The sequence below is a fragment of the Melanotaenia boesemani genome, chromosome 21, assembly GCF_017639745.1.
Source record: "Melanotaenia boesemani isolate fMelBoe1 chromosome 21, fMelBoe1.pri, whole genome shotgun sequence".
Taxonomy (NCBI): Eukaryota; Metazoa; Chordata; class Actinopteri; order Atheriniformes; family Melanotaeniidae; genus Melanotaenia; species Melanotaenia boesemani.
This window is the reverse complement of record NC_055702.1, coordinates 4,215,892-4,227,410: the sequence shown is the minus strand read 5'-3', so window position 1 is coordinate 4,227,410 and position 11,519 is coordinate 4,215,892. Positions and strand designations below refer to the sequence as shown.

The following is an 11,519-nucleotide window of genomic DNA, read 5'->3' as shown; positions in this document are numbered from 1 at the left end:
TTTTCCAACCTACAACACTGGTTTACTTCTTGCCGGGGTAAATCACCATGGTAACGTGGCTGAACGGCTAACCTGATCCGGAGCCGGTTATGTCCTGGTTAAGAGATCGAGTACAAAAGCACCACCTCCTCACCAACCAGTTCTCTTGGAAAATGTCCATTCTGTCGACGTTGGTGTGCAAATCATGAGAGAAAATTGTTTTTAGGAATTGTTTTTAGGGATAGATGCATCCCTTTGATGAAGAAATAAAGCCTCGTCACTGAACGCTTTAAAGTATGTTTTATGTTCTTGACTTGTTCCAAAGTCTGTTTAACTCCACTAGGGTTGCATCTGAAATAATGAGGTTAATAATAATGGTCACATGGCAGAACTGCAGTAGAAAGAAAGGCTGAAAGAATAAAACTGATTACAACATGCTGCAAAGAAATATGACAGACTTTACACAGGCTAAGCTAAACTATAGACTTTCTTAAAAAGGAAAGACAGCCTGCATCCCAAACACTGAAAGAGAGCTGGTTCCATCGAAGAGGAGCCTGATATCTGGATGCTCTACCTCCCCATCTACTGCTAGAAACACAAGGAACCAAAACCTGCAGCCAACCAACTAACCTGTTGCTGGGAAGCCTGAAGGCTGCTGGAAAAAGGAAAAAGGAAAAACACTGGATAAAAACAGCATTAAAACAAGTTTAAAATTCCAGCTTAAAAGAACCAGATGCAGATCTGGACTCTAAATAAAAACTAGTGAAATGCAGCAGAGAACAGGTGGGTCTTTAACCTGGATTTAAATAAACTGAGTGTTTCAGCTGATCTGAGGTTTCTGAGGTTTTCTGGGAGTTTGTTCCAGACATGTGGAGCATAGAAGCTGAATGCAGCTTCTCCATGTCTGGTTCTGACTCTGGGAACTGATAAGAAACTGGATCCAGATGACCTGAGGGTTCTGGTAGTAATAAATTCTGCTTTCTTCTTCTGTTTGGCCTTTATGCTGCTATATCTATTCATACATTCATTTTACATCATTTTAGCCTCATAATCTGACAACTGAGGCTGGAAACATCATGTCTGACGCTGACTGGGATTCAAAGGCTTGAGTTTCTACAAGCAGTTCTACTTTAAACAAAAAAAAATCTAATTACATTTAATCAAAGAGGGTGTGATAAAGAGCAAGAATAGTTTAAAATTGTTCAGCCTTTAACCAGATTATCAGTCCAGAATCTCACAATTGGTGTATCCCTGGTAGAAACCATTAAAGATGACCTAAACATGGAAATGGAAAAAGAGCAGCAATATCAAGGTGCATTGCATTTTGGGTAGTTTTTGCCATCTGGGTGAAGAAAAGAAACTTGTTCAGGAAATATCTTAAAAGAGGATTTGTATGTAACAGCTTCAGTCAGTGAAGATGGATTTTCAATTATCAAGCGAGTAATTTCAGACACCTTGGTACACACACGAGCATAAACTCCACATTTCTACGTTTTTCTCTACACATCAGTAACTCCTCGGTAGCTAAGTCGATGGTGTACTTAAACATTTGCCTCTTCCAGGGAGAAGATTGAGTCGGCCAGTGACTGCTCAGGAACTGATGGTAAGCACTCACCCCCCAAGAAAAAGCCTCTTCCTTTTCATGGCCTGTCACCCCCACCCCTCTGCCTGTTTGATAGCCACATAAATTGGCTCTTCTTCCTCTCGCAGAGCAGCTGTTATCTGCATAATTTTTAACGTGCCTCGTGAACGTAATGGCTGACCTTGCGAGCTGCTTCACACCATACATGCTGGCTTTTGCTCTTTGCTGTGTGTAACTGGTGCTCATGCTTCTTGTTTTAGCTGGACGAACTAAAAAAAAGAAAGGTAGCTACTGTGTTTGGTTATCTGTTCCCCTGTCTGCCCAAACCCAACTCCCTCATGGTCTTTATTTGTAGCCCCATGTTCCTCTCTCTGTGTGTGCCATTTTGAAGAGCTGCTGTCCTTCATTTTTCCCTGTTCTGTGTTTTTCCAATAAGAATCAATGAGTTGCATTAAGGTGGTGGATTGGGTATTTCATATTAGATTTTTATGTTTGATTTATTGCACTATTTAGTGCTGAAAATAGATGTTTTAAAACCTGAATGTAAAGCTTAATTTTCATCATAAATCCCCAGTTTGGGCTTCTGTTCTTTTGGGTTTTAAAGTGGCAAAACCTTGGCAAATATTTGTATTTTGGTGCCCCCTAACAATTTCAGCTAATTTCAGCTTCGATCTGGCATCCTGTCTCTTGTCTGAGCGCTCTCCAGCCAGTAAAAGTCTCATTTTCACTCGCCTTTTGCTCTTTTTCTTTTGCTTAATTCCTCCAATTTCCACCTAGCCGAGCCGACAACTTCTCCACGTTGGTGTCCACCCCGCGTACGAGCTCCGGAACCGCAACCAGCTTACCGTTCTGGTCTAGAATAGCATCCAGTTTATGATTAAGCTCCTGCAACGTTATAGTCTGATTGTTCGTACCTCAACACACACCGGCACAGAAATCCAGCAGCTTGCCAGTGGCTGCCGACAGCGTCCGAATTTTGCGATACACCAGAAAACCGCCCGCTCCAAACAGCAGAAACCCAGATATCATGAATCCAAATGTACAGATGTCCTCGGCATCCTCAACGGAAAGAATCGACAGACACATGACTTTCCACACCCCCCAGGAATCCATCACATATACAGCCGCGAAATTTCCTCCAGCACAAGCGGGCTCCCCTACGCCCGTTTTTCGGTTTGACTAAATTTGGTGAAGTGCATTGAGAGACCAGCTGATCAGATCCATGGTTCAAGATGCTTCAGGCAGGGCAGAATGTGGGGAGGGACAGAGCAGAAAAAGCGAGTCAGAAACAGAGTTTCAAGCTCAGAATTATGTAGTGCTGCTTTAAAACCTGGCCATGGTAACGTTGGTAACAAGTTTTTTTTTTTTTTTTTTTTTTTTTTTTTTTTAAGTCGATGAATGACATAAAACAAAACCCTGAATAATTCCAGGGGGAAATTAGAAAAATTACATTTTTACATACTATTAAATTAATTGGGAGTAAATCATTGAATTATTAAACAATTAACATGACTATTTCCACTGATAATTTCCATGACATTGACATTTGTTTAGCAAAATATCTATTTACCAGTAGTTAACCCAACTAATTTTAAACAGATTTGTAAGAAAAGGCCTATATATATATATATATATATATATATATATATATATATATATAGGCCTTGTGCTTGACAGAAAATATAAATTGTACAGTAAAGTGCAGAAAGTGAGAGGCAATGAGTGCAGTGAGACGTTGACGTCCTTCAGTTCAATCAGCCCAATGCGCCGGCAGACAGCAAAGCTGGGAATTGATTTAAAAGAAGTTGGTTTCAGCTGACCTGTTTTGCTCCTTGAGTTCATCTATTGTGCATAAAAACTCAAAGCAATTCATTGATGTTTTTTTCTACTCTTGGGCCAGAAAGGAAATCTGATCTGAAGGACATGAAGAGCTCAAAACATCCTAGAAGATATGAGTCATGTTTCAAGCCTGAAACATAGTTTTTATGTAAAGATTAAATGCTGAGTCATTCAGAGTTTAGGGGGCTACGGGTGGGCGATATTGCCAAAAAATTATATTGCGATATTGTTTCTAAAATACTGATACTTTTGTAGAAAGAAAAAAAAGCATAGCTGTTGAGGGATTGCTGGCAGGGCTGGTGTTGTGTTGAAATGAGCACTTCTGCCAAAAGGATGCGTTTCACAGTTTCACAGCATGGGTACTTCTTTCATCACACCAGGCCTCCTGTCAGTGCTTGGGGATCCAGGAGGCCTATAACAGCACATCACTCTGGATATTCTGCTCATTTACAATAATATGAACTATATATGCTTTGACATCAGTCTCCACAAGTCTCCAATAATACCCAAAAAAGTTGCCAGATTTTTAGGTTCTAGTTGTTTTTTTGTTTGTTTTTTTTTCAGTCTGTAGAAGGGTCTGATACTCGCTAACGGTTGCAATAGAATTGTTAAGGACTGTTACATACTCTGTGAGAAGTTTGTTCCTGAGGCCACAAGAACAAGAAAAAAGTTAGTTTTAGTCTGATCAGTTCATTCTGCACGAATTGTGAAGGGGTGTTTGTTTTTAGGCACATTTGGCCCGGTGGTTTTATTCTTAACGAGAAACTGCGTCCGTGGCAGGGCGGTGTTGTGCATGCACCTGTATCCGTGTCTTTATCTACCACATTTGTTGTATATATTTTTTTTACTTCCACACCACCTCGATCAGCTGTTTATTAAACTGTCCGTTCACAGATGCCGTCACAGTGGCTGCAGCTCTCCTTGTTAGAGCTTCTAGGAGATGTACTGCGGTCACATTAGTCTGCAGTGTGTTGGTGTTGCATGAGTCCAGGTCTCACTGCTCTCCTTACTTTTAGTGGATAAAACGAATTTTGAAATGCAACTCTTAAAACCCTCTCTGTTATTGACTGGTTTCCTTTGTGTTGTTGTGCATGATGTGTGTGACCTAACACCCTGATTACTGTCCGAGCACAGCTCATCGTCATCTCAGAGGATGATCTGACTTGGAAGCTCTCATACATTTTGGTTGTCTAGAGACTTTGTTATAATGAGATACTGCAGTTTTTCATTACTGACTGTTTGCCCCCCCTCATGCTGTTTATCATTAAGTTTACTGTAATCTCTCCTCCTGACCTTCAGCACTGCAAGAACTTGTCCTCCATTCAAATCTATGAACATTCCACCATTCACTTTGTTTTCTCCCAGATGAATGTTTCAGATCAAACATCTGGAGGTCACAGTCTTCATTTTAAACCTTGGTTTAAAATGTTTTGGGACATTTTCTATCTGCTCTAAATGCATCCTGTAAGAAAAACCAACGAAGAGTTCACTGACTTGTAAATTCTCTGCCGGGCAGCTCTGACACCATCTGCTCCGCTGGCCCTGATGCCACCTCCGTCCTCAGGGCCCCACCAGCCCGTGGCAGTTTCTCGTCTGCAGATGCAGCTCCACCTTCAGGGCCTGCAGCAGAACACCAACGCCCTGCGCAAACAGCTGTCACAGCTGCGCAACATGCAGGTGTGTATGAACAGGAACTGAAAGCAACTGGTGCATGTTGTTTGTGGATTTATGACAGAAAAATGTAATATATCATTAAAACCTGTGTCTATTGGTATCTAATCACTTTATTAAAATAGTTTATTTTATTTCTTAAAATGAGCCATTTGTGTCTACTTGTCACGGCTCCACATATATGGAAGCTGCCATGTTAACAAAAGAAATTTAAACTCTAGTTTTCTACTATATGCACAGGTGTGGATGGTGTATTTGCAAATCAGCCATTTCACTGGACATTAGCGAGGCAAATAATGAAAATCAGGAAAAGCATCACTGCTATGTGAAGAAAATGCACCAACCTTTGGTTTATAAACACTAAACAGAAAGCTTTTAGCAGCAGTTTCCTCTTTACGCAGTAACTTAAAATATTTCTTGTAAATCTCATCTTAAATATTAATATAATGAAATCACATATTCATAAGAAAGAAGGATGAAATGTTCAGGATTTACTAACTAAAAGGTAAAAAGTCAGCAGGATGAATTTAAAGCTGTGAAGCTGCTTCCTTCTAAACACAGAAGGAACAATATGTGATGAATATCAGCATCAGGTGAACAGACAGAAAGCAGGATGAGAATCTCACAGCTTCTAGATGGTGAGGAGAGAGAAATATTCACAATATGCACAATAACTTCCATCCATGCACCTTCACTGCTTCATTATCCAGATTTCTGACCTATAAATTCTCTAACTTATTCTTAGCTTGACTGTTCAGCTTCACCTCTGCACCTGCAGCCTCCTCTACCGGAAGTTAAAGGGCAAAGATCTGGTTTTACGGGTGTAGCGTCAGATCTGTAAATGTAAATATAAACATGTGTGGTGTCCTCAGAAAGTCCAGAATCTCACCGAACACAGTTAAGACAACAAAGAATTAAAAGACCAGGTACACAAAGTCCGAAAAAAATTTGTAAACACAGATGATGGCTCCTCTTGTCCACCCGATGGCATGAGCACGGAGAAACGAGTCCTCTACTGAAAGCTCTCATCTCACAGATTCTAAAACCATAAGTTTAATTTCGCTGTGACCAAGATTCACCGAACCAGAGGCAAATAAAGGCCCGATTTATGCTTCACGTTTGTAAAAACATATTTATAAAATGTCTTACCTTTGCTGTCTTACCTCCAAACTCATATTCACTACTACCCAGCTGGGTTTGATTGGACAAATAGAAATCTTGGTTCTTTTTCTTCTTTAAGTGCCAGACAGAAAACTTCTCTTCATTTTAATAAACTAGCTCTGTTGTTAGTGTTTACCGCTGCAGCAGGACGAGACATGGAGGAAGAGGTCTTAGATCCGGCTCGGGGACCTAAACATTGGACTGCAAGCCTCTGCATGTGGTTTTTATGTGTTCAGAGCCAGTGAGCAACAACTTTGAAGAAGAAAAAAAAAACTGCATTAACATGCATAATAATGACAAAATAATTAGTAATTAGTAAAAATCAGACAGACATTGATCCCATATATACACAGCTCAACCCACCTTAAGTACAAACAGTTTTTATATTGTCTTTATATTAAATACACAGGCAATAATACAGGCTCATAAAATTCTTAATGGGGAAAGTAAAAGTAAATATTACTCATGCATGCATTCTCAATACAGGGCTCATTTTTACAACAAACATGGGGAAAAGCCAAATAAATAAATCTTATAAAAGTAAATTATATAAAAAGAAATTCTATGGTGTGTCGAGGTGGATGAGCAAGCATGGGGGGATCCAGAGTTGTGCTTAAAGCCAAACAAAACAAGGTCCTGGTGGAGTAGAGAATGAGCAGCCTGGAACACCGGAGCTAAATGTCCAGTCTTCCCAGGCTTCATGTGCTGTAAGCAATTAACCAATCACAGCAACTCCTGCAACATCTCAGAGAGAAGGACACCATTTCCACGCAGAACAGGGCTGCCACATACATTCAAATAGCAGAAGTGGATATGACTTCATGCAAAGCAGTTAAAGCTGCATTTTGTATAGCAAAGATTGTTTTTATGTAATCAGCTGTTTACGTTATCGTCATGATTTCAGTCCTGAGCCCCCAACACATCAGCACCACTCTGGGCACATTTCAGGTGTTCTGCCAGTTTTAAAGACTGATGACTTGAGAAAGCTGGAGCCTCTCAGCCTCCCACCAGACAGATGTTGTTCCTCTTGTTTTTAGCATTAACATGAGCTGAAAATGACGCGAGTTTGTTTCCCAGCTGGAGAACCAGGACTCGGTTCTCTCCCTGCTGAGGCAGACGGAGTCCGAGCTGAGCCTCATGATGCTGGACGCCATGCGCACGCAGGAGGACCCGCTCCAGAGGCAGCGCCTCCTGGTGGAGGAGGAGCGACTCAAGTACCTGAACCAGGAGGAGCTGCTCATCCAGCAGCTGCAGTGAGTTCAGAGCTCAGTGCTGTAAATCCAGAATAATCTGTTGCAGATCTTGTAGACGAGAAAGAAGACGAATGCGAAGGAAATTTCTAATTCTGTAAACTAAATGATTTAAGGGGTTTAATATGTAGGCGCCCAATTTTAACTGCATTTGAATTGTTTTTAATATGTTATCTATTTACACTCATCTCTTTATTTTATGGCATATTACATTTTATTTATTTTAATTGTTTTATGCTTCATTTTTATACATTTTACTGCTTTTACTAACTTAGATGTACAGCACTTTGCTCAGCTGTGGCTGTTCTCAGGGTTAGGAACTCTAAAATGAACTGATGATGATGATAATTATATACAAGTACATTGTGTGTTTTGAAGCAGTCTTTATAAATACCAGTTAATGAAGCTGGATCTGGATGCTCATGCGTCCAGGTTCAGGGTTAGTCTGAGGTTGAGATCTGGGGAACAGGTAAAGCACAGATGTGAGCATTTATTGTAATATGCTGTAAACTTCTACTTGAATTTATTTGTTGCAGATGTATTTATGTTGCATTGCTGATTCAAATCAAATTTTATTTATAGAGCACTTTTCATGCACAAAGCAACACAAAGGGCTGTACGTGATGAAGGCAAATTATGCACATTAAAAACAAAATTTAAAAGCCTTCACACACCAAAGAACATAACAAAAAATAAGAAGGCACACCTCAGAGACAGAGCTGCATGGTTGTGCAACAGTGGCTGTTCTTCCTCATCCTCATCAGCTGTTCTGCTGTGTAAAATCTAATGTTACAGTTTAGGGCCTGAGAGGAGAGTTGTTGTGACTTGACAGAAATATGCGGTGAAAATTAGGCTTTGTGGCGTAATGTTAACATATCATGATGTTTGTCCTGCACAGCGACCTGGAGAAGTCTGTGGAGGAGCTGCAGAGGAACTCGTCTGTTAACCACGGGCTGGTGACGGAGCACGACGTGGAGCAGAAGAGCAAAGAGCTGAGGATGCTGGGAGAGACGCTCACCGAGCTCAAAAGTAGGTACTGCCGTAGTCCACGCAAGAGCTTTGATTTAGTTTCCTCTGAACTTATCTGTGGCTCCTTTTTACTCATTTGTTCAGCTGTTATCAGTCTTCTCTGTCTAAACTAAATCACTGCAGCTCTGCTACTCGACCTCAGCTGTAGGCCTGCATTAGATAAACAAAGAATTAGGCCTGATGATCTGATAATAATCCACCTGAGATGCAAAGTTTACAGCAAATAAATGTCAACTGGCTAAACTGTCTGAAAACAGTTGTTATTTTTTTCCTAAAATGTATTTTTAATTCATTTTCCTGATAAGAAGCTGTGCTGTTTCACAGCTGAGGTTCTTAAAAAGGTAAAGGAATCCACAAAATAAGTCATTTGATTTTATACTTTGTTTTTTGAAAAAGCACCTCTGAAATTTTTAGAACTTTAATCTAAAAAATAATATTTAAAATTTTTATTATTTACAGACCTAACTTGGCACTGAATACCTTGTTAGTGGAGCAAAAATTGTTTTTATATTCTACTCAACAGAGCAATAATAGTGCTTTTTTTCATTTTTATCGAGTATTCTTTGTCTTCAGGCCTTTTTAAGCACCTCTCACTCACTGCAGGATGCTGTGAATATATATTTATTTTAATATTACTAAATTAGATAGTCTATTCTACAATTACAAAGAAAAGGTGTTAATTACTGTGTAAAAGTTCTTTGCTGTAGTTTCAGGTCATGGTTCAGTACAAGAACGGCTTAACTACCACATGAATGTCCGTTTAATTAATGTAATGCAGAATGACAGATGAATATTTATGAGTCCTCTTGCACTTTACTTGCTGTTCATGAAGTTTCAGTTTTGGCCTCTTGTCCTGCTGCTGTGACCTTTGTCCTTCCCTCCATACACTGAATGTTAATGAGTGAATGTGAGGCTCTGCGGGGCTCATTATAATGTGGACCGAACAGTTGTAGATACCATGTCCAGTGGATCCTACGAGGGAAACACTGCTGTGAGCCGCTAAGAGAATTAAGCATGTTGTCATTTCCCAGCGAGGATGAAGAAGTTGTTCTTTAAGGGTTTTCTGGATTCATAAAGAACTTTTGAAGGAAGCAGCTGCTGGACTTTATTCTGTAGTTTTAATATTTAGATGTTAAATTAGATGTGAGGTAGATTGCAAGTTGTAAAGGTGAGTCTTATGAACTAATTTGAGATATTATTTCCAAAATTAAGAAGTTTCCTCACATGTAATATCCTTCACCATCCTCTTTGCCTCCATTACTCTCCATCCTCCATTCTTCCTCATACTCTCCTCCCTCTGACACATTGTGTGTTGGCTCATGTGTCTTTCCCTCTGTATCCTCCCCTCCAACTCAGATCAGTTCCCCAGCCTGCAGAGCAAGATGCGGGTGGTGCTGAGGGTGGAGGTGGAGGCTGTCAAGTTCCTGAAAGAGGAGCCTCACCGCCTGGAAGCTTTGCTTAAGCGCTGCAACACTATGACTGATGCCCTCAGCATGCTGCGCAGGTACTCAAATCAAACGCCCCCCACTTTTATCAGATAATACCTCATGTTGGGATTAAACCAGCCTGACTCATGCAACACGTCCACAGCTCTTTTTATGTACTGGAAAGCCCTCCTGAAGATTTAAAACTGTATACATTTAAAGTACATGCTGAATGACTGAGTGATGTTTAAATAGCCCATCATTTGCTCATTTTCACTTTCTAGTTATAGTTATGTAAAAAATATTTGGGATCATACTTAAAATGAAATAAATACAAATTCAGAAGAGAAACAGATGACATTTTATTGTCATTATTTATTCAAAACGAAGTAAAAATGCAGACGCTGTGTTTGAAACAGCCAGTAGAAGCACCTCTAACAGCAGCTTGAACTGATCTTTTTCTGTATGACGTTATGAGTCATTGTCAGTGTGACGTGGCTTTGGAGGACTTTTAGTCCACTTCTTTACAATGTTGCTCAAGGTCCCACCACAGCCTGGCAATCAGGTTCAGGTCCTGGACTTCGATTGGACCGTTACAAAACCGTGATTTTTTTTTTTTCTTCTTCTTCTTTCTTCATCAGGACATTTCAGAAATTGGACTGTTTTCTGCCTTTAGTTTGTTTTGTCACAGCATTTCAGTCATTTGTGGAAAGTTTTTCCATGATGAGGTTTGACTTCACGGCTGAGTGCAGCTGTCACGTGAAAATTATGAAAAAGAAATGCAGCAGGAATTACAGCTGAAGCTGGAGGATTTGTAAAACCGTGGAGGTTTGAAACCTGATCAGGCGCCATGTAACATGAAAATAATCGCTCTCTTTAAACTTTCTAATTCCAACATTTTAAGTTGCAAATTTAATTTAAAAACAGTTCAGTCCTACTTTGTTGTAGAGAGGAGTTGGCCGACGTAGCCTCAGAGCTGAAGCTGCTGCAGCTGCATATAAAACACATTTCTACCCACATATCAGGACCTCCCTGAAAACTCAGAAATTACTGTTTTCTTACCTTGAAAAGACAAATAGATTTGACCATTTTTGTTTTAATATTTTAACTCTTATTGCCAAGTGATTAAAGCTGGTTTATTAATGTAACATCGTATGAAAGTCAACCCAATAATGTCTGACTGGAGCATTAACGTCTCCTTCCCAGCGTTTATATTCTGAAGCGCTCCACGGTGAAATGTCCCGGTCGGTGATTGCACCAGACAGCGAGCCTCAGAGACGATTCTCCCATCAAAGCATGTTCTTAACAAGACTCCTCACAAGCTTCAAAATGTTCCTCTTCAGCTGCCACAGCAGCACCTGAGTTAGACCACTGACAGCAGCAATTTTTATTCATTTAGCAAATGAGCAAAATTTCCAGCTATTAAATATTGACTGAAGAACAAAAACGTGTAAAAACAAAAAGACCAAAATGCTGATGTGTTCATGTATGAATTGTGCATGTAGAGGAAAAAATGTGGGCATGAAAGTAAAAACTTTCTAAATATGTTCTTTTACAGAGTCAAAACTAGTGCAGAATACATCA

General features: G+C 39.9%; 1 protein-coding gene across 3 annotated transcripts in view; it reads left to right on the top strand.

Moving 5' to 3' along the window:
- Positions 1 to 11,519, top strand: part of LOC121632222 (SRC kinase signaling inhibitor 1-like) — a 152,994-nt gene that overhangs the window by 129,088 nt on the left and 12,387 nt on the right. For 2 of the 3 annotated variants that reach the window (XM_041973482.1, XM_041973484.1), the window contains exons 10-14: positions 1,542 to 1,582; positions 4,917 to 5,077; positions 7,310 to 7,485; positions 8,381 to 8,511; positions 9,868 to 10,015. In XM_041973482.1, the coding sequence (XP_041829416.1) occupies positions 1,542 to 1,582; positions 4,917 to 5,077; positions 7,310 to 7,485; positions 8,381 to 8,511; positions 9,868 to 10,015 (657 nt within the window). Of the gene's footprint in view, positions 1 to 1,541; positions 1,583 to 1,821; positions 1,846 to 4,916; positions 5,078 to 7,309; positions 7,486 to 8,380; positions 8,512 to 9,867; positions 10,016 to 11,519 lie in introns of all 3 variants that reach the window. The other variant, XM_041973483.1, reaches the window with a different exon arrangement.